The 23,674-nt window shown below is 38.5% G+C and overlaps 1 protein-coding gene across 1 annotated transcript in view; it reads left to right on the plus strand.

Annotated features, from left to right (window-relative positions):
* NCK2 (NCK adaptor protein 2) overlaps positions 1–23,674 on the plus strand; it is a 54,672-nt gene that overhangs the window by 5,859 nt on the left and 25,139 nt on the right. Inside the window, exon 2 of the mRNA XM_009583802.1 lies at positions 15,952–16,193. Coding sequence (XP_009582097.1) covers positions 15,968–16,193 — 226 coding nt within the window. The 5' untranslated portion in view covers positions 15,952–15,967. The remainder of the gene's footprint in view (positions 1–15,951; positions 16,194–23,674) is intronic.

The following is a 23,674-nucleotide window of genomic DNA, read 5'->3' on the forward strand; positions in this document are numbered from 1 at the left end:
TTTCTTTTAAATGAACTTACTCCTGCTTTTTAATTCAGCAGCTGTATGTGCAATCCTTCCAGCAAATCCCCTGCTACTGTCATTGCTACTCACACTGTTTTTTTCCTCGCTAATCTGAGTGCTTGCATTTCTTTTCAGCATTTCTTTTCCCTGTGACCACTTGTTCCACCTCTTCCTGCTATCCTATAAAATTTACCTGTAGCCTGATTTTTTTTTTTTCCCCAACATGAAATACTGACATTTTAACAGACCTGTTCCTATATGCAAGTTAAGTATCTGCCTCTGATGCAAGCAGGCTATTGCAGGTGATGTCAGAGATTCTTTGCTGAAGCAGCAGGTAGTTTGGGGGATCCGGATTTTTCCAAGAGGCTGATTTTGAATTCTCTATCTTGCACCAAAATCAGTAGTTTTTTGTCCTTCGGTGCTTAGCACATTCCCTGATAAGCTAGGTTGTCTCATACCATTAGTTCTCAAGTTATCACATACCAGCCCAAAAAATGCTGTTGAATGAGGGTTAGACTTCTCTTTATATTTGTCTTTCAAGATTAAACAGTCAGAGTATTGCTTTTTTTTAACTCTCCCTCAAGATTACTGAATGGCATTTTCTACCCGCTCTGGATTTGTATAGGATCTGGAGAGGTCTGTTCTATTACTGCTAGAGAGAGTGCTGGTTTATGATGATGATCAGGGTGTTTGGTCAGCTAAAGCATTTATCTCAAAAGAAAAGGGTGTGACATCCTTTGGTTTAATTAAATGTTTTGCCTACAATGACAAACCTTGTGTGTCTGTGTATATATGTATGTTTATAAAACTGGTTTTGAAACTAGCTTGTAAGCAAGGTTTTGACAGTTGTGCTCTTTAGAAACTGAATTTACAGTTGGAGGGATAATGGAATCTTGCATTCTCAACTGCTGACTTGCACTTCAGGCACTCTTCGGATGCATGGCTGCTGTAACATACTTTCTGACTGCAGTAAGTTACTGAAACTTTAGGAAGTCTTGACCTGCGAGCTGTAACTGTGTAGCTGGTAACACATCATCGTGTGGCCAAAATGGAGGCGTCCCATATGTGTGCTGGGTTTATGTCCAGTTGTGTGAGGAGCGTCTGCTGCTGTGTATCCTTCAGGAAAAAAGGTAACTGCAGAGAGATCAGTAGGTTGTTGTGACCTGTTCCCTGGCTGTGGTTCAGGAGAAGCAGAGGAAAATGATGTCACAAAGCAGGCCACTGGTCAGACTAAGGATTCTGGTCTGTAAGTGATGGCCGGGCATCTCCGCATCCTGAGTCAGTACCCTGACTAATTCTGTGGAATCCTTAAAAATAAGAGTAACAAAAACTGAGGCCAGCATTTGATGCAATGACAGAGTACTGCTTACCTTTTTGGAACTAAAGCTTGGTTTCAGATTTGAGTTTTTGAACCTAAATGTACCGCACACTAGAGGAGCAGAAACACTTGAGTCCAAGACCTGTTCCTCAGTGCTTAATTTTCAACAAGGAGCTTAATAACAGAACAAATAAAATAAAAATGCTTGGTATTAGTCACTTGAAGCATTCAGAGGTTCTGTGATGCAGGAAAGGAAAAGGGATTTCTCCTGTAAGTTCTCCCTGAGGTCCAGGGGGAGAGGAGATGCATGTGTCTCTCCCCTTCTCCCTATTCTCTTCCCCACCTTGAGGTAATTTGTGAATTTTTATATACTTGCTCCTACTTTTGATGAGTCAAGGGATTGTAACTTGCGGCTCCTTTCATACGCTGCTCCACAGCTCCCAATATTTGTGTATGAATTTTCTTTAAAAAGTCTTTTTCATTGAGTCCTGATGCAGATTTGGTAACACTATTGGCTTCTCTTAGTAAGGTCTGATTTAGATAATGAAGACATTGTCTACTTCTGTTGTAATATTACTTATAACAGAGTTGTGGCTTGTCACTCTTGAATTTTGAGTATAAGTAATACTAAGGTGCTAAAAGAAGCTGTCAGGTACTAAATATTTTGTGTGGCTCTCAACTAAACTTGTATATGAAATAATGATGGCATAGTCACTTTTACTGAAACTCAGTAGCAATATAAATTCTTAAATTTTATTAATCTAGAAGTAACGAGAACTCTGTGGCTAAATTTCCAAATTTCAGACCTGTGGTTTTCAACCTGTTTTTCCTTTATTTAATCTTGGTTCTAGTACAGATATTAATCCCCACAGTCTCTCTCCATGTTTGGAAATTATTTGGCTACTATTATTTCCCTTTCACATTTATTGATGCATTTTATTGTTATCTGGTGGAAGTGAGGAAGAAAATGTGTCCGTGAGTGTGTGAGGGTAGCATGTCTCATCAGTGTAGGAGTACATAACATTTCTGGATGAAAGGGAATGTGATGTAGCAGCCAAAGCCAAATGTTTAATTTTGAACCAGTTTGTTTATTGCAGGGAGATTTTAGTCAGAAAAGTGAGCTGTGGAGAAATTTCTGGCAGGAGATAAAACAGTAAGAGGAGACTTAGAGGAGTTTGGAAGGATTCAGTTTTGTTCAAGCATCGGAGCTGAGAGTGGGAATAAAGGAGGATGACAGTCTGACGTTGGCAGGCATTGTTGGTCTCTGTTGAATGTATATTTTGCTCATAGAAATGTAGACGCTTCTAATTGCTTATTCTTGGTTTTGGGTAACTGTTTCTGTGGAAAAAGTCAGATATTCCTAGTCTTTACCCGGTAAAAGTTTACTTTCAGAAGCTTATCTTATTGAGCAGCAGTTCTGGTGCAGTGGAAAATCATGTTGGGGTAATAGTAGTGAAACAACTTTTTAGGTTGTCTGACTTAAAGCCGTCTTAAAGCAGCTGACACCTGAACTGCAAGGTAAGAGTTCAGAATAAAGAGCATCTTCCTAATGTGCTTACAGCAGCCTGCGTTCTCTGGAGCACGCCTGGCAGAAGGGTTTCAGTAAATCCCCTTTCATCCTTTTCCCCCTTTGGTGAATGGTGTTTCTCTCTTGGTTTTGTGTCCCTCCCCTTTGACTGAGGAATTAACAATGGCTTGCTGCTGTAATTGTGTGGCAGAGCACTTGCAAGTACTATTTTTTGGAAGAGGACTTCATTTGAGCTTGAGGAAGGTATGTAAGAAATAATTTGATTGAAATAAATGAATGCTGCCAACATTCCAGACCAAAAATGCAGTCTTGATGTTAAATATAAAGCATTTTTAAGAGCTATAGGACAGGTCATTCTGAAACCTGTTTTATTTGCAGAAGTGTGAGGGATAGAGTTTCCTCTGCACTTGTGTTTTGGGAGTGGTAAGAGAGGATTCCTGTCTTGATTCTGAAGAGCTGTTAGATGGAAGGAGAACAGATAACTTTAGGGGGAGACTGGGATGGCCCTTTCTTGCCTGGGCTGATACTTTCCTGGTTGTGAGCATTAGCACATCAGTCAGTCTGACCGACAAGAGACTTGTGAAGCTGCAGCATTCACTCACATCTCGTACAAGATCCAGGAGTGTCTCTTCATTTAAATTGTGCTTTCTCTTGGTACGTGTCCTGTCAGGAAATTAAAAGGATAGCTTTCAGAGTAACTGTCTCATGGTCCAATCTTCTTCAGGAAGATGTACAGATTTAAACAGGAGTAAATTTAATGGTATTAGCTATTTCTTAATGAAAACTAACACTGTATCTTTCAAGCTGCCTCTTTGGTTACGTACATAAGCACAGAATCAAGAATGATATCTTGCGTCCAGTGGTTATTTTTACCTGTACTGTTCCAAGACCCTGCTTCTAGAAAGTAGCTTTTTGCCTGAGAAACTCTCCTAGATATGAAAAATAGGTGTTCAGTAATCCCAAATTCAGGTAAAAATCTGTGGAACTTTGCCTTGAGAGTTAAATTGAAAAGTATCTTACTTTTTTTTTTTTGCTGCCACATGCACCTTTTTATATTGGGTAAAAATTCTGGTCCAGGTGACCTGGTAAAAAAAATCCAGAAGTCTTAAGAATTTATTCAGTATTTGAAATGACAGTAAACTGGAAAGTTCACGGGAACAGAGTCTGGACAGGGCCCTTAAAATACTTAGTGCCCTGTGAGGTAGAAAGTTAAAAATTGTTTTAATACACATATTTTTCACATTTTCCTACTGTCATGAGGTAGACTGAATGGGTTTTTTTGTAAAGCAATTGATAAATTGCTTAAGACTATAAAGTGAACATTGTCTAAAAATGGACAATGTACTCTTTTTTTTCCTTAAACAGCTTTGGTTGGGAATAAATGCGTTCTTGAACTGAACAAACATCTCTTCCTCTTCTAGTTAAAAAGCGAATATATGATTTTTCTATTGGGGAACAGAAGGTCAGCAGTTCAATTTTATTTTCAGCATTTTATAGACAGTTTAAAGTGAAATCCCTTGAAAAGTAGGTAGCAGTGTTTCAAGGGATTAGCAGTAAAACGTAGCAATCCACAGTGATTCTGAGCTTTGTCCTTCTGTGCAAGATCAAGGTTAAACTTCTTATGTCTGAGGACTGTTCTTTGTTTATACAATACATAAATGTACTAACACTTCCAGTGAAGTATAATTCCTGCAGACCATTGAATGTTTGAGCTAGGGGAAAAGAAGCAGCAGTGGAAGCAAATCATTCAAACACCTTTTTTTGAATCTTGAAAGAAATTCAAGGACGTCTCCTTTATAAAATTTCATGGTGATCACCATATCCTGAGTGGCTGGCTGTTTTAATTTCAAGGCGAGAAGGAAGGTTTATTGATAGTGAGGATGAAAGTGCATGAACAGCGGTACACTTAATTTGTTCTTCCGCAGGGCATGTTTCACCAGTCTATCATATAGATAATATTACCTAAATGTCCTCTCAGTAGGGTGTCTGGTTTTTTTCTAAATCTTATGTGCTTGGCTCCCTCCTACTCCCTTTTTGTAAGGGACTGTGGAAAGGTTGGTAGGTGTAAAAAGATCCATAGTTTTGTCTTGTCTAGACACCTAATGTACGTTGTACATTAGGTCTGGACTTTCCCTCTCTTCTATCTTGTTTTTTTTTTTGTTTTCATGTATTTCCAAATGTATAGGTAAGCTTAAATGTTGTCTATTGGGAGGAATGGAGAGATAACAGTCCAGAGCAACACCAACAAACATTAAGCTTATCTGTGTCTCTGACTTAGTAGAAACACCCATAAACCAATGCGGAGATGTGGCCATTAATCATTGCTGCTGTTTTAGAGGCAAGATGAGGTCTCTTTTCTCAAAAGTTTCCTTTAGTGCAGCTGAGGTGTTTATTAGCTGCGTGGCTTTTCTGAAACTGCTTTTAAAAGAATTCAGGAAAAGGTGAGCCGCTGCTCTCTTCTGACCCTCTCGCTGTATTTATCTAAATGTGAGGCAACGTTTGGGGTTCTGTTGTGTTTACTTTGCAGCCAAGAAACATAGGCTGAAAAATCTGCCTCCTCCCTGTTTGTCTCATGCTCCTTGCAGCCAAAGGGGCTGAAGATGTCCTCTCTGCACAGTCTGGGTTTTACCATTGCTGTCTAGAATGTGGAAAACCATTGCTCTGGATGGCAATGCCTTCAAAATAAAGTGAGAAGCCGCCTTTTGCCCTAATAGTGAAAAAAGTCATCGCAGATTGGGTCGTCCATGGTAGTTGCATCTGCATAGGCTGCTGACAGAGGCAGAACGAGAACGTGCAGCCGCTGCCGGCACCTGCCTGAGCCTTGCCTGCTGGTGGAGCTTGCAGCAGGTTGAGGGCAGATGGCAGGAAGATGTGGGGGCTAAAGGCTGGAGGAAGGGATGTTAGCTGGCTATCTGCAGTTGGAGTTGCTTTATATTCAGATGTGGGGTTTTTTTTTTTTCCTTTTTTCATCTTTCAACAGACTAAAACTTAATAATTCACACTTCTTGTGTTTTCTGATAAGTATATAATAAAAGGGCATGAAAAGATGCAATTTTGTATAGTCTTCAAGATACTGGGAAATACCTTCTTCGAAAAATACCATCTGGGTTGGATGAAGCATTAACAAAATCATCTTACTACAAACATTCTCTCTGTGTTTTCTGCCAGTACTGTCTGTTAATCTTTGTCCTGCTTTCCGAATGAAATAAAAATACAAATTTCTTAAAAACACGCCCCACACACCCCAAATGAGCTGAAATATGTTTGTTGGGTTTTTTAATCCCTTAAGGTTGTCCTTAACCGATTTCTTAATAGTCATCCCATGTTTATGGAAAGACTTGAGCCAGGTTTTTATTGTAAGTCCTTTGCCCTGTGTGTTGGTGACCATACTCAGTTTCAGCTTAGCTAAAGACCTATTACAGTGTTTTCTCTGAAACTTCTGTTGTCATTATCTATCTTTTAAGCATAGGTGAGTTATAAGGCTCCTAACTAGTACTGCTAAACTTTAACATATGTTAATATAATACCAGCTTGTTCCTGTAGAATATCAGCATTTTGTCCTTTGAGCAGAATTTTAAATTTAAATCATCTGTCAGAAGCTAAAAATGAACACTGCCTACTTTATAATAGGCATGCTGTTCCAGAAGTGGTATAGAAATATCCTTTTCAAGTAAGACATCAAAAGATTTTTAAAAACTTAGCTTCCTGAAGCAGCAGAGTGCTTATCACATAAGTAGGAAAGGTAGTACTTAGTATTATGTGTTTTAAAGACTGTCACATTGATTAAGCATTTGTATCTTGAACTGCCCCAGACCAGGAAATTTTGTGGCATAGCAGTATTACTAATGAAATTTAAAAAAATACGAAATTGGGAAGGTTAGTTTCCATGAAGGTCACAACATGAAACAGAGTGAACATCGTATAAAATTAGGGTGGTATTGCGTGAATTAATAGGAGGCCAGAACTCAGATTTGTGTTCTTTCAGTGCTGCAGCAGCCTACCTTTTAACAGCCCTGATGGCTTTCTCTTTCTACCACTAGAGAGGCAGCAGGCTAAAGTATCTGCTACTTTCTCAAATAAATGTTAGCGATTTTATTCTTATCTAATAATATTTTCCAGAGTCTTACTGTTGTGACATTGTGTCCTTTTCTTGCAACTTCAACTTTTTCTGAGACCCTATGCCTCAAATTATGAAGCTATATTAGTCTGAATAATGGGCAGCCATGACTTGTGAGGTGACCTTGGCTTACAAGAAAGGAGAAAAGATGTGAGCTGGGGGATTGCCCTTACTGCGTTCGTTGTACTTGGCAGCCTCTACCTTCGAGGGCATCCCCGCTGCTCTTGCCTGGTAGACACTGGTGCTACACCTTCCTGCTGGAGTGGGCTTGGAGAGCTGGAAAGGGCCTTGTCATCACCTACAGCCATCAGAGATGGCCATCGCTAAGATTCTGGGCTGCACGCAAAACAAATGTGAGTCTCGCTGAGGAGATGCATGCTTTGTGATTATAACTATTCCTTTTCCTTAAATGGCGAGTTTACATTTTAAAAGATCATTTGAAGCAGTCCCTGCTTGTTTCAGCTGGGCAGACTGATTCGTGTGATAGGCTTCATGAAAACATTGAGTGAGAAATTTTTTTACAAACATCCTTTTATATGTTATTATATAAACATACATAAAGTGAGATTTCTTTTTTGTTGAATGGTAAAGTGCTGTACTGACTCCTTAGCAGGAAGGATGTGTTTCTGGGTGTTTCTAATCTGTATTCTCCTTTATTTCTTTGTGTGTCTTTTAAAAACACTTCTAAGCAGCTTAAAAGACAAAAAACAAGCTTAACTTTTGTGCTCTATTGGAGCTATGCAGAAAGTCGTTACCACTAAACTAGTCTTGAGGTTTCCTGTTTGTAGTTGTTCTGTAACGCAAGATACAAGGTGCCGGAGCGTAGCTGCAGTTGTATTAGAGATTAGGATATCAGATATGTTGTGGGGCCGAGAGAAACATTGCTTAGAAGCTGTCGGAGGCATCCAGTTGAAGAAACAAAACCCCAAACCTCGCAGCATTGTGACCTGAAACAATGGCAGGCGATACAGAGGGGAAGAGGGTTTGAGGTGTGCGGGGGCAGGCTGTTGGGTAGTATCAAGATGAAGTTACTTAGCTAGTACAGTTCTAAAGCACTGGTTAATTAAGACTGATTTTTTTTTCCTTTTTTTGAAGATATACAAGCTGAAATTGCTTGTATTTTAGCAAGAAGTATAGTCTAAAAGAACCACACTTGGCAGCGCCCGTAGAAGGGGGCCGTAGCGGGGCAGTCCCGCCTGGGATGCACGGGCCGCAGCTCCTCCGATGTGATTAATTGTTCCACTGGGCTGTATCGCTCTCACAGTTTTATCTATAATTAGTGTTTTTTGTCTCCCCCGCTCTCCGCCCCCCCAAGTGACTCACAAGGAAACGAGTACTTTTGCACCTTGGGACCTGCCGGAAAGGCTCCTGGTGTCTGCTGAGCCTGCCTTTGAAGGCACCCCTGCGGCTGCGCCTGCCTGGGAGCTGGTGGTTAACCTGTCCAGCATGGGCGCGGGCTTGGGTAGATGGGTAGACCTAAATCGGGAGCTCAAATGAAGTGGAAAATGTACAGAAAAAACAGTTTGTTTGTGCCTGTCTTCCTTAAAACCCTTTTAATAAGTACTAATTGCACATCCATAATCTGCTGGTGTGCTGTGTGGGTTTTTTTGAGGGGGGGGGTATCCTTTGTCTTTTTCCTTTATTTTTCTTGAGGATTAGACTTCATCTGACTACTTGGTGGTGTTACCAAGGACATCCAATTTATGCTTTCAAATTAGTGGCACAACGGTAACTCTCCAGAAATTAGTTGTTGCTCCAAATTTTCCTCAGAGTTGATGCTAAAACTGTAAAAGCTTTGTGGACGGTTCTGCTATCTTGGGGTGCATTTGAAGATTAAAAGTGTTTAATTTTTCTTACTTTTATACCCTAGTTAATGACAGAGAAGAAGGTGGTTGTCACTGTAAAATAATCCCATAGTGTAGAAATAAGTATTAAACATTTTTTTTCTTACATCACATGCAGGAAACTTAATGTTCGGTCTAATTCTGTACTTACGCTATTGCTAATATTTAATTTATTCCAGATGCAGTTTAATAAATTTTTATAGTTCTTAATGAGCTGAACTGCACTTCTTTTGCTACCTTCGGTTTGCACGTCCTGACTTGAGCTTGTTGCTGTCAGTTTTTCCTTTTCAGAGAAAGGACCAGGGAGAGGGGACACAGAAAACCTCTAGAACTTTTTACGTCACTTTTTAAACAGGATATTCTTTTAACCATATAATACTTCTTTCATAAATGCTGAATTGTGAGTGTAGGTTGGGAAATGTAATAAAACATTCCTCCTTCACAGTGCATCCACTTATTTACATCTTTGTTCGTGTTTATTCTTTACAGTTTCCACTCATCCTTGCTTTCAGATTTGGAAAACTGACCCTCCTGAAGTACCTATAGCGGCTTTTATTGATTGTGTCTTCAGTTTGCACATCAAAGTAAATTAGATAATAATCACTTGCACTTACTCAGCTATCACTTTTAGTTCAGTAGTCAGTGCATCCTAATGAGACCTAATAGCGAAATACCCCAAATTAATTGTCAAGCTTGTGTTAAACAGCCAGCAATTTTAGGCAGCCCAGTTATGTGGGGTTTTTTTCTGCTCAGGTATCGGTTTGACACCTCAGAACTGCATAGACAGATGATGAATGTTTGGTCACTACAGCTATTTATTTAACTTCCTTTAAAAGAGGGGGGGGAAGTATTCTTACAATAATTTTTGGTGCAGTGACCTCTTTCCAAAGAAATTGTCCTTTGGGGTGGATTGACACACATTGCATGCAGTATTAAAGTGTTGAACTGCAGAAGCAGTTAGCCAAGGTGGCCTTTATGTGGTCCATCTCCATTTGTCTGAGCATCAGCAAATAGCCCATGTAACAAAGCATGGAAAGTGTTTTACTGGTTTTAACAAAGGGCAACGATTTGCCATAATTTGGATCAGCTTGTTTACTCTTTTTATACCTCTGCATTTTGAGATTTTCTTATAGCAATCATTAGAAAGATGATGTTTTGCTTGGTTAACTTTGGCCTTTGCGTGAAGGAGATGATATTTTCCTGTTTTTTCAAACGTACATACTTTAAGTGTCAGAAATGCTGTGTTCTACTGGAAATAGCTAAAAGTATGTCCAAAAGGTGTATTCTTTTTCACAAGTTTTCATTTGAATTCACATTTCTGTTCTTTCTAATGCCTTCTGAGTCTTTGAGTTTGGTGCTTTACTGATCCCCTAGAACCAAGTGAAACAATCTCAAATGTAGAGAGATGCACTTTTTTGAAATCTTTCTATATGTCAAAACTATTCATCCAGGCTGATTAAAAAAAAAAACAAAAACAAAACCACCCAAAAAACCCCCCAAAAAACCCACAAACAAAAAAACCTAACCACACCCCCACACATGCAACAAAGAAAACAACTGTAAGTGAAAACAAAGCTTCAAACCTCCTGAAATAGTAGGCTAACCAGAGATTGCATCTTCATAAATAAGAAAGTTTCAGGCTTAGAGTGTACTTCAAATGAAGTGATCTAATACAAGTTATTTTATTAATTACAGAATACAGTAAGCACATCTGCTTACTATGAAAGGAAAGAGGCCTTGATGGAAAGATACTTTTTTTTTTATTATTATTTTCCATAACTGTGTTACTTAGGGCACGAAATACTGCCTATTTGCTATAGCTTATAAAAGATTAACCAAGTGGACACCAGATAGCTGGCCCGTCAGCAACATGTGCGGCAGGGTTCAAAACCCATTTTGATTTTCAGAGTTTGGGGGCAGGAGAAGGAGAGGTTGTTCAGCCCTCAAATCTTAGAGGAAACCGTGATATGTCATTAGTTATCTTTTCTTTCTCCCAAGGCAATTAACTAAATATTGTGTAGTAATTATGTCTTATGTAATACCACATAGCAATTATGTGTTTTATGCACATCAGTGTCATGTAAAAGCCTCCGTATCAATTTAGTACCTTTCTTTCAGTGTGTCTTAGGAGGACATCCATTTCTAGAACAGTCTGTTATATCAATTGTCACTTCATACAATTTTTGCTTGTTCCCTTGGTGAGGGATTAAATTTCAGGCATTGCTGTCAGTCATTTTTCAGCCATGTTTCTTTTTTGCAAAATAAATTGTGAACGGAGAGAGCAACTGCTTGTTTTCTCACTGCGTCTTTAAAGCTCAACCGTACCTCCTGTTTGCACTATCTGAACTAGTAGTATCCCTGACGTAACCCTGGGTCTTCCTCCTGAAGGCAAGAAGAGATGCTGCTTTTCTGCCCATTGGGTCAGGGCGTTAAACTAGTGGGAGTGTTAACTTATGTCAGTCTCTAGGAGAAGATTCCAGTTCAGGTGGCATGCTGGAATGGATCCCTTCTTATTTATCATTGTGGGAGAAACACATGGGGGGGGGGAAATAATCCGGGCCTGGTAAAAGAAAATGAGATCTGTGTAATGATTATATATAGTTTGATATTTAAATTAACATCAACTGAGCAAATATTTCACATGAAAAATCACTAGCAGATATACAAGTTCCTCTACATTTAAGCTTCTATAATCTTGAATATTTTTTGCATGGTTCGGTTTTAAGCATTGGTTCAAAATGGCATAGATGGTTGTTTGTCTTTTGTTTTTTTTCTGCCATTGAAAATTCTTGAATCATTGATAGTTTATTGGACATAACCTTTTTCTTTCCGGACTTTCTTCTGATAAAGTGTATGCAGGAGCTGCAGTACTAGATATTCCACTGATGTCTGCCTTTGTTCTGCCTTAGGGTTAGCTAATGTTCATCACCTGTCTGAGCAGGCTTTCAGTACAGTCTTCTTATGACTGAGTTTACCTTGGCTGGGTTTTTCTTCGCTGTCTTCCTAGCCTGGCAGATTTTTCAGTTTTCCCTCTCCCCCAAGCGTGTTTTTTGTGTTGGAACATTTTCACGTCTGCTTCTGCAGCAGGGCAGCTGCCACTGAAGACAGGACTCCTCTCCTAACAAAACCTAAACTGGAGGGAAGAAACAAAGTGGCTGAAATTACCTGAGCTCAATCTAAAGTAATTAGTTGTAACATTTCAGGAAATACAATATTGGTAAAATAAATTAGTTTACTACCACTGCTAGCAATGAAGGAAATGCTGGCTTAAAAAGGGTTTGGAAGTGTGCATCGGTCACATAGTTAATATAAGAATTACCTTTTGAAGGCCTGGGTGTGGAGTTTTGTTTGTTTGCTTGTTTACTGTGGTGTCTTTGTTTTGGTGTTTTGTTTTTGTTTCAAAAACTGCAGTTGGAAGTTGGATTGCCATAAAAGTAAAACAAATGACTGCTTGATACAGTAAGTTAAAACCAAGGCCCTACATACACTTTTTAAAGTGAAACAATCTTGTACTGAGAAATGGCTATGTAGCATTTCATAAATTTACAGTTCCTTGCATAGGTATTTCAAACCTTTTCTCCGGTGCTTTTTAAAGTGGGGGGTGTTATCCTATCGGGTATGAGGAAAAGACTCCGTTTTTCAGCGCTAGGACTTTTAAGCTTTTTGAGGAGAAATATTCCAGACACTCTTAGCAGGAATATCATTTTCTTGATGTGAAGGAGTCTTGTGTTAACATTAGAATCTATAGGGACTGTGATATTTTTTGTTGTGCAGTCTATAAGCAGTATACTAAAGAAGTTTCATGTTTTGAGTGCACGTCAAGTTTTTATGGGGCACTCAGATGCTTTGGAAGGTTGTACTACTGTTTTTTCCTTATGTTTTTCCCCAAATCTAGTTATGTTGTTTGCTTCTAATCTTTTGTTTGGCACACAGCTGTGTTGCAGAGGCATTTCAAAACTATTAATTCTACAGCCCCCCTTCTGGGGAACAAATGTGTCCTTATTCTCACACAAGGAAATCTTAGCTCTGCAAATGTCAGAGGAAGAACCTTATTGTCCTTGATGGAGCCAGTCTAATGATGTAATCAGAAGAAAGTAATTTTAAGAACTTTAATACTAGTTCCCTATATTTGAAACAAACAAACAAACAAACAACCCAACCTCCCCACCAAACAAACAAAGAAACAAAACAAAACCAAACAACCCCCCCCCCCCCAACCTAACCCAAAACCCCAGCACAACCAAACTCCTCCACATGCATGCATACAGCTTTAAATGGACAAATGTTTAGCTGCAATTATACGATGCATTTTGACTCGTTATAAATCCTGTCCCCACTTGGGTAGGAATGCTTGTGCCATTAAACATTCAGCAAAACCTGGAGTACTTTACTGACTTGGGTTCTGCGTGAGCGTGCCACTTGAGAAACTTGGCTTCTCTACACTTCTGGCAAAATTGCATCATGCAAGGAGTCTGCTTGTGAAATGACATCGTTTCTCAGGCAGAGTGGCAGTTTTACACGTCGACAATAACTGAAATTGTAGAAATTGTAGAATTCACTCACTGTCCTGAGTGAATTTTGGAGGACTGTATAGCTGATGTCGTCAGCCCTGACATGTGGTCTCTTCCTGTGCTTCTGTCCTTGCCCAGCACCTTGGGGAAACACTTGGAGACTCTTACGACAGGGACCAATTGCTTTTTTTTTTTTTTCCCCCTTCAGAGGGATAGGAAGAGTTTAATAGTTTTCCATCAGTCACTAGTCAAATATTATGCCTAATGTGTTTTTTTATTATTAATATACTGTAATATTGATAGATAATTTTATCTTGCCTGTGTTGTGAAAATAAGCTTTTTAGAAGTGGAGCCTGTGTGGTAGCAACATCAGCCGACTGCGTTGACAGTGGCCTATTTCTTCATGTTCTCCATGTTCCCAGGAATAGTAAGAATTGACCCTTTTACAATTGCTGAGATAAAATAAACCGATCTAAATTGGAGAGAGAGATTATATTGACAACACCAGTCTCCAGAACATGCTTGATTGCAGTCCCCCTGTGGCTACATCAGCTTATCGACCTGTAGGCTATCTGTCCATTTTGTATGAGTCAGAAACCAGGGCAGCTTATTGGAGGCTATGGTCCAAAGCTCAGGCTCTCGTATGTCATTGTCAGACGGGATTATTATTTTAGGGAAAAAAAATTGTTGAAGGGGGTATAGTGACTTATTTCTTGTAAAATCGTCAATTCCACCTGCATAAGTCACAGCCTGTTTGAACTGTAAAGGTTGTGTTTCTTCTCAATTGTTCAAAATATTGTAACTTCTTTTTGAATTCATCTTGGGGCTCTCAGCTATAAAACTCACATTTGAATAATGTTTTAATTGCTCTATGTTCCTTTGTGTTTTCTAATTGGAAAATGAGAACTTAAGCCTGTTGATTTCAGCTTCAAAAATTTTATCCTACCTTGGCCACGAGGGGTGACATTGCTGGTGCTTTCCAGAGCTTTGCTGTCAAATAGTTTAGCAACCGTAGCTCAACCATATATGATGCTCTTCCTGGAAACAAAAACGATGATAAGAGGAGGCTATTAAATTGCAATAGAGTCCACTATTGTGTCTTATGGTTATAGGTTAACTTTAAATAAGGAAAACACTTCTTTTTCTTTGAAAGAGTAAACTGCTGGGCTGTCTAGCATGTAGTTTTCACAGCTTGTTCTGTAGCTAAAGGGAGAAAGTGTGTGTGCATGTGTTTACAGACTGCAGAAGGAACCCTTTCTGAATATAGGTGATACAACTTACATGCTGAACAGAATTTCTGAATGAGGTTTGGGGTTTTTTTTTAATTACCTTTCTGTCACGTAAACTATTAAGTATCAGAGTTCATGGAGTTGTGGACTGCTAAGAACTAGGCAACAAAGTCAAATCATGTTAAAAAGATCCTTGGACGTTAATAGTTGGACCTGGGACCTGTTTCCACTCATCTGTAATTTAGAGGAAATCTACAGCTTTTACTTTTTAAAAAAAAAAAATCTGCTACATTGATTTTCAAATATATTCTCACCTCCCACTCTCTCCCATCCTCCTCCACTTCCCTCTCCCTCAAAAACCCCCGGCAGCAATTAGAAAATTTTAGGTAACTTCTTGGAATTTAGAGGATAAAATCAACGTGTTTTGGTTAGCATTATAATATGTTTGAATGTCACTGGTACTGGCATGGGACTTTTCTCTTCCTTGCACACTATTGTGTTCACTCACATTGTTCCCAGTAATTACTGGGATGCGTAGGAAAAGGTGGAGGCATGCAGCTGTCTTTATGCAGCAGACAAATAGCTTTGGAAAAGATCGTTCTTGTTACAGGTAAGTAAAAAAAAAAAAGACAACTCATTCAGTCTTAACAGAACGCTGGATATGTTTCGGGTAGGAAGAAAATGAAATGCAATCGAGGGAAGCGCAGTGGTACTCTCCTCTACCCCACTGACTCAGGACTGCGGTGAGCTGGGATCTTCTGGGGAGCAAAGGCTTCTCCTAAAATGCACTCTTGTGCTGCTTGCACAAAACATTGTGAACAAAGACTTACTAAAGACAGTACCCTCTTCTTGATGGCAGATTTCCCTGCTGAGTTACATTACTTCTTGAAGTATTTTTAACTTCCTATTAAAAAAAAGATGGATAACTTTGTTTAAATGTAGAAAACTTATAAATAATATGTTAGTATGAGGATGAGGAACTAGGGCAGAAGGAAAATATATTTTGGAATGCTGCTATGCTTTTTTTTTTTCCCCTCAGATTACAACTTCGAATGCCAGGTGTGGGATAGTTTTATAATGCTATATGCAAAAACTAAATTGATTTTATAAATTAGACTTTGTTAATGTCTATCTGAATAATATTTTATATACATTCAGAGGAAGCAAATGTAATACATTATGACTAAAATTCACTATCAAGGTGTTGTCATATTTTAGTGGCAGAAAAAGCAAGAAAGGCCAATATGACTTCCCTTATTTTTAAAAGAGGATTTCCAATCTGTGGCTTTCTCATTTTTCCCTACCCTTTTCTCGCTTATTTCAGAAGAACTCGAAGAAAAAATTGAGTAAGAATTACATGATATAATTTAATGATGAGCATGTTTTATATTTTTGTTGCAGAAGGACTCCATGAAAGATGACAGAAGAAGTTATTGTTATTGCAAAGTGGGATTACACTGCACAGCAGGACCAAGAACTTGACATCAAGAAAAATGAGCGTCTTTGGCTATTAGATGATTCCAAGACATGGTGGAGGGTAAGAAACGCGGCCAACAAAACGGGATATGTGCCATCAAATTATGTGGAGCGAAAAAACAGCTTGAAGAAAGGTTCTCTGGTTAAAAATCTAAAAGACACATTGGGTAAGTCCTTTTGTATTTTGGAAGAAGTTTAGTAAACTTGATGGGTTTCAGATTGGGAATGTAATGTGCATAAAAATTTTTTTTAACGTGCTTGTTTGGGTTTTCTTAATCCTTAGTTTGAGGTGACATGGTGGATGATTGAGGGAGGAGGGAGAGAGTGGGGATAGGGGGAGAATCATGTGGAAAAATCTGTAACAGGTTTTCTCGCATCACATCCAGGAGAGTAAGATGTTATTTTTGTTCCAGTTTGTCAGAGGTTGTGTATTTTCAGTGGCTGAAGAACTGTGTTTTCATTGAGATATCGACTGCTGAATCCTCTCCTCTCTTGCCAAGTCCTCTCACTCAGAAATAGAAGGACGTAAACTGGATTGTTCAGGATAGCTATCATAGCAAAGCTAAATCACTTTATGAATGGGATTATATGATGTGGCAATGTGCAATGTCAGGGGTTAAGTTTCTGTGGTCCGAGATGTTCCTTCTGCTTCCAAGTCCACATAAATTCTTGACAACAATGTATCATACATATAAAATAATATACCTTTGAAAAATTTTGAGTGTATTTTGAAGAAATGTGTTTGGAAGCCAGGTGAAATGAATTTTTTTATTATTATTATTTTTGCAGTGATTTTTTTAATGACTGATTTAATTATTAAAAAATCAAGGGCTTTGCATATGGCTGGAAAAGGTTAAACATAGCGATAAGTGATCATTTTACATATAGAGGCCAAAAAAAACCTACTAGTGGTATTTTAGAATGTAATGAATAAAACAGAAACAGATAGGCACCTGGAGGTGTTTTGAGGTTATTTTTTTGCTTGTGTTTTGTTTTTTTGCCTGTGTTTTGCGAAGTCTTACATAGGGAAAACTTACTCTGTTGCAGTTTGCTGTAGAAAATACTGAGTCTTCAACAGAAAAATTAGAATTTGGGATTGGACTTGTTAGAAAGCAAAAAGGTTCACTTAAAAATAACATGGCAATAGCTTGTGTAGGTTTATCGCAGGTGTCCTGTGCTAGTGTTATGTCTAACAGGTTAGGTTTCTTGGTCACTTCTTTATTATCATGTCCTCCATTGCTGAGCTGCCATAAAGTACGTGGAAATTGAGAACTATAGGATGGGTGGCAGGCAAACAAGGTTTACCACAGTAATATTTAAAACCATAGGCCTTTCTACAGATACTCTTGGAATATACTCACTACAATGCCAGCAAGTGTGATTATGCCTTTTCAAAGATTTGTATAACGAATAAGTTCCAACATCAATTAACTAGTTAAAATCAAAATCCCAGTTGTGACTTTAAGCTCCTTTTATATGGATTTATGTTATTTAAAATATATATATTTTGCCTAAAAGCTACTTTTACCTTATTAAAGGATTGTGTTTCTGTTGTGATAATATATCAAGTGTTTGTGTAAAATGTGGGCAGTATTTACTTGTTGGAAATAAACACATTTTTATTTATATCCAACAGCACTGTGTTTAAGTGAAAGAACAGAGACGTGTCCTAGCATATATGCATGTTTACCTCCTTGATCTTAACAAAGCTGCGTCCTGCAGGGTGCTTCACTTCACTATGGTGGTAACCGATGAAACAGTGTGAGAACAAAGCTTGGTGGTTTCATGGCTGAGCCTTCGCTAGTGATGCATCTTCCAAACCTCAGCCCTTTGCACGCTCGTACACGGGTTTTTAAGCTCTGAAGGACCATTATTACAATCTACTGATTCCTCTGTACCTTTTCTAGTAGTTTTCTCTGTGAGTTGTTTGTTCAGCTGAGGCAGAAAATACCATGTGGCGGAGCCTAGCTTTTTCTTTTGCAGTGACCACGTGTACCTGCTAAGCATACAGCGTGCAAAGCACCTCTCATGCTCTTTTATGCTCGTACATCCTGTGACAGTACGAAACTGCCTAAGCCATAACTAACCCACTAATTGGCACAGGATATTCTTAACACCCCACCAAAAAAATTGGTGCTTAAGGGTATTCTTTTTTTACAGTTTAAGGGCTGTGAACTGCTTAGCATTACGAAACTTATGTCTGTGCTGTGCACCACGTATTTGTCCAATTTTCTTTTTACCTTTCCTGAATCGGAGTGCTGACTAAACTATAGTCTTTAAGCCTTGCTTGTCTTGCTGTACAATAATTTCCCATTCAGAACAAGGAGAGCATGTGTCCTTCCGTAGAGGATCCTTTGTTCTGAGTAGCCATCAAGAATGCACTTTTTTTCTTTAAACAAAGGCTTGCAAAGTGCAAGACTGATGCTTGATCTAGTGAAACAGCTTTTGAAAGTTTTGCTGCACCCAGTGAAACAAATTCTTAAGTTCTTTTTACAGAAATAAGTCTAATGTCTCATCAAACATGCCTCTGCTAAGATCACAAGAAAATTCACATTAAAATACCCGCTAACCCAGCACAGAATGGGAATGGCGGTCATGAGTATCAGTCCTTAAACCAAACCGGTTTCCAACTTTGATCTTGAAGCTGTCACCAAGATATCGGTTACTGAACTAAAACAACAAAAAAAAGTCATTTAATAATCAGTCAATAATTAATCGTAAGTCTTGTGAAATCTCAGGAGAGAAACAGCAGGCTCTTAGCTGCTTCCAGTGACAGGGCTAGCGGGCTTTAAAGAGGGGGAACCTCTAATATACCTGGACCCACCTTTCACACTTGCGGCACTCCAGCAAACTGTTGGTCCCATGGAGCAACTTTTCCCTACTTCTTCCTTAATCAAATTACATTTCCTTGTGTTCAAACATATTTCATCTGAAAGCATTGTTATCGCACAAATGATATAGTGTGTTGTCTGTGTGATTGCCCGTAGCTATCTGCCACTCTTATGCTTATCCACAGTAATTACTGGTGGTTGATTTATACTTAATTCCAGATACTCAATAAATACGAAAAGTGCCAGCCATAGTTCAAATTGTGGCAGACCCCGTAAGAGTTATTACTGTTTAATTAATAGTCCCTATAGTTGGCTGTTGAAGATGCATCATCTATATAGTTCTTAATCCATGTAGTCTGTGTTCTAATGAAAGTTTATGGCACCAGTTAATACATCGGTGTCTCGTACATAAAAAGCCAAATACACCACTAAAGTTTACTGCATTTACGAAATTGTCTTTTATCAGGAAAACTTTTAATCTCATCAGAGAATGAAGTCATGCCTGTTTGATGCTGAAAACTGATTTTCCCGGAACTCTGTTGACTGTCATTAATTGAATCTCAGTCCCTGAATAGTTTATTAATAGAATCCCATCAGCTTTACCGTTGTTTGGCTTGGGGTTGGTGGAAGGTTAATGGGCATGTAGGTACCTAGAACATGCAGCTTGATGGTTTAAAACATCACCCCATTTTCAGCAATGTCTTAAGGCTTCTGGAATTTCCATTCTATTTCAGCATTTTTGGAAAAGAACATCAACAAATAAAATGTGTTCAGAGCCAGCTCTTTTAAATGTGTCGGGTGCGTATTAAAATGCTGATGAACACTTGTTTAGCTTATGTTCATTAAATCAGCTACTGATTTAATGACTGAAAAACAGCTCACCTCAAATCTCAAATGACCCCCAGTAATTTCTGAAGAGATACTTCTGGATCATCCTATATCTTTTTTACAAAACAATAGCTTTTTCTGCACCGTTCACTTTGTCTTTCCCCTTCCAAAGGCTTACTTTGCTATACTGTATCTTCTTTTAGTCCTGTCATCGGGGAATTTTTCCAAAACTTTTAGCTTTCCTTAAGTGACTTGGAGACATTTTGAGACTTGTAGTTTTTCTATTGATGGCTGTCTGTTTTAATCCTTTTTCTGTTTGATATACATTATTTCTGTGTTCTTAAATCTCTTTCGTGAGTGAACTCTAATGGATACATAGCTACAACGGCCCGGTTTTAATTATGGAAATGTAGCGTATAGGCCACCTATAAAGTATTTTAAATGATTCATCTTCTCATTCCCTTTTTTGTCTTAACTGAGTGATACTGCGAGTAAAAAGTTAATGGCAATTTAGCCATTTCAAATTACTGTCTTCTGTTTGCTCATATTGAATGAAATCTGGTAATTATTACTACTCTTAAGGCAAAAACCAGCTTCCAGGCCTGTGATTAAAATTTCATCTTCATTCATTATAATGAAGTTTAAAATAGTTTCCTTGTACAGTATTTCTTTTGTGGGGAGAGTATTTTTTATTCATTTCGATTAAGTCTTACTAAGCAAGAGACCTCCAGCATGCATCTTCCAAACTGTAATCTTCTGGAATATAATTCTTCCCATGCCCTGGCGGTGGGAAGGAATTTCCATACCCATTTGGATGGAGCGGGTGTTTGCCAGCACGACCCCCAGAGCTGCCTCTGAGCGCGGCTCCACGGGTTTCCCCTTCTGCAGCAAAGATGATCTCTACGCTTGCTGGCTCATCTCTGTCATGCTGAACAGGAACCTTATCTGAAGGAAGCAAAAATAATTAAGAAGTCAGTTGTTTGTGTAAGCAAAATAAAACTTCTGCATTTTTTCCGTCCCTTTGCAAGTCGTTTTCCTGGCAACAGCACAACTCCCCAGGCAGCAGCGTGCCACGGGTGGCTGATGCGTGGGATCTAGCAGCAGGGTGCCATCTTCATGGGAATCCACGATTTTCTGAATGTTACTGCTTTTGCTTCACAACGAGCACTGCATAATAGGGATTTCTTAAATGTGTCCAGTCTTGCGCCCTTTAGTGAACAACCACGTAAGAAACCTTGAAGACATTTCCACTTGTTTCTTCATGTGGGTTTTTGAACAGATGCCCAGCAAAAGAAAGAAGGTTTATTAAAAGGTATTGAAAGAGAGATTGGACACCAAGAATACAGGAAATGTGTTTGCAAAATGCGTAGGAACAATAAAACACTAGAGATGAGTGTTGGCAATGATGGCAAATAACAGTAATCTCGATAACATTTCACAGAGATGTTTAAGTTGCGCGAGAGACTCTTCAAATGACTTCTTTATTAAGCTTCTGTAAGTCAGCAAAACATTTCAGTAACTTTTTAGTTTTAATTCACTCAGTGTGCCAGATTTTCATGTGGAAAGTAAGAATTGCCAAGTGAGATGTAAAGTACAGAAACCAGTCCTTACTTGCATCACTATTCCTAGTACGTTATTTCAGAAGTGTTCTGAGCATCCAGGAGTATTTATTGTGTTTGTCAACCTCCATGGTGTCTACCTGGGTCAATCTGTAGATCTGTGCAGCAGTTCCTGAGTGCTATATATACTGTTGCTTCCAGGAATCAACAGGTTTACACCTCTCCACTTCTCCCCTGGTTATTTTTATTTGTTTATATGAAAAGGGCCTTTTCACATTTCTAACTTCACATTTTCCCATTTGAGAGCTACTTAACACCACCTTCACCATGCCTTTCTGGAAATTGCTGGGGAAGTTATCTCTTCTTTTCTTTAAACAGTAACTGCTTCGTAACAAGCAGAAATGCGGAATAGGTCAGTTTTTAATGCAATGTGTTCTTTAACATTGGAAAACACTGTTGGTTAAGAGGTTTGGTGTACTTCCTTTATAGATACAAATATTTCAACTCAAATTTAAACTATTACCATCATAGTTCTGCATAATATGGTCATGAAAGCTCATTTTCCAAATAAGTCATCAACCTTTAACTTACGGTGTGTGGGTTAGTGGTCTTTATTTTTTGTTTTAGTTCTGAGGATTTTTTTCTTTTTTTAAATATCTTAGTGGCCCAATTTTGGTAGTTCTGACATGGTATGTCTGGTAGGTTTAATTGTACAAGGTGGTATTTTGACACTCGTCAAATTGCTTCTAAATCTTGTTTTGAGTACTGAAATTTGATTACTACTTAAGTCTTTCACTGGTGAAAGTTACTTACGTGACTCTAATTGTTGTGGTTTTTAACTGAACTTTTTCCAGTTCTTCAGCACTAGTTTTTAAAAGTGTGATCATGAGAAGCATACGCAGTATTTATGGCACAGTCATAGCTATAAATTGAGTATTCCATACTCTTTGCTTGATGATTCTGTGTTTGTTTATCAGTGAACTGCCTTAGCCATATTAGCTGCAAGATCACAGAAAACACATTAAATTGGTAATATGATCAAGTACCAGTTTGAAAATATTTCTATTAGTTCTTAATTAGTTGTTTTCAGTTTTAGTATTTTCTGGACACCATGTGGGTGTAAAATTTACTACAGAATGAAAGAATGATGGAAATAAGAATAAATATGGTGTCATTGTATAAGTAGTACACTGTTGTATAGCACAGCCTCTTAAACTGTGAGCTCTTGTAGGGCTCATGTTACTAAAAACAGAGCTGCCTTATAAGACAAACAGAAGTTATTTTAATCTCTGTAGAACTTCAAGTTCCCGATGTTGTTCCTGTCACAGACCTGTAAGAAATGCTAGTCTTTCCACTCAAGAGCAGGCATTTAATAAATTTGATTTAAAAAAGTAAATAACCAACCAACCTTCAGAACTTTCTACAGTATGTAGCTACTTGTCAAATTATTTATCCTATATAAAGATTTCTAAGATGGAATGATATGAAGTCTTTCGTTTAGCCAAACACCTCTAGTGGAAATTAGCAGTAAAATCCCCTTGTAGGAATTCAACACAAATAAAAGTATTTTTCCTGTGTCACTTTATGTTGCTTTGAAGCTTTCTAGCTTGTTAGAAAATGTGGGCATGACAGTAGGGGCATGTCTGTCGTGTCTCTTGGAGGACTGGATGAGGGTAAGTTGTCTGTATTGGCACTTTTAAGCAGTTGATATACGGGAATTTAAGTTCATCATTAGAGGGAGGAAGTAGTTGAAGTTTTCATATACAGCACAAATTCTTGCTCAGTTTCCTAGAATCTGTGTATTAAAATAGCTTATTCCAACGTTGAATTTGTTCAGCAAAAGCACTTGCTCTGGTGCGCTTCATCCTGCTTTTTAGTTGCATTGCTCAAAGTAAGCATGTTTGTTTGTGGGGCAGGGTGGCAACAGTGGTGACTCTTCACCAGTGATGAAATTGAGGAACATTGTTTTGTGGTAGTGAGAGAAGCTGATGGGAAACTCTGTTTAGGTGTGGTGTCTTTTGGTGGTTTGGGAAAAAAAAAAAAAAAAGCTGGAACAATTGCATTTCTTCCATCTTCACAGTAATAGTAGATTAGTCTGGCTGCATGGGTTACAGTCATTAGATGCTGAGAAAGGAGAAATGGAAGATGCTCACAAGGATTTCAAAACACAGGGAGGAGATTTCTTCCATTCCCATCTACAGCATGTGGAGTTAGGAGCTGGCAGTGTTGCTACTACTAGAGTGGTAGTAGATGATTTGTATAATAAGGAATTCAAATGCTTTGCTACTTTCTGGAAACATATCTGCCTCGTGATCATCATCAAAACCTAGACTTAGCTTAAGTGGCTATTTTCAGTTCCTTGATGATCTTTGAAGATCTAGAGACATACTCAATAGCAGTAGCTCTGCATATGGAAAATGACACAAGAAG

Source organism: Fulmarus glacialis, unplaced genomic scaffold, assembly GCF_000690835.1.
Source record: "Fulmarus glacialis isolate BGI_N327 unplaced genomic scaffold, ASM69083v1 scaffold19738, whole genome shotgun sequence".
NCBI classification, from domain to species: domain Eukaryota; kingdom Metazoa; phylum Chordata; class Aves; order Procellariiformes; family Procellariidae; genus Fulmarus; species Fulmarus glacialis.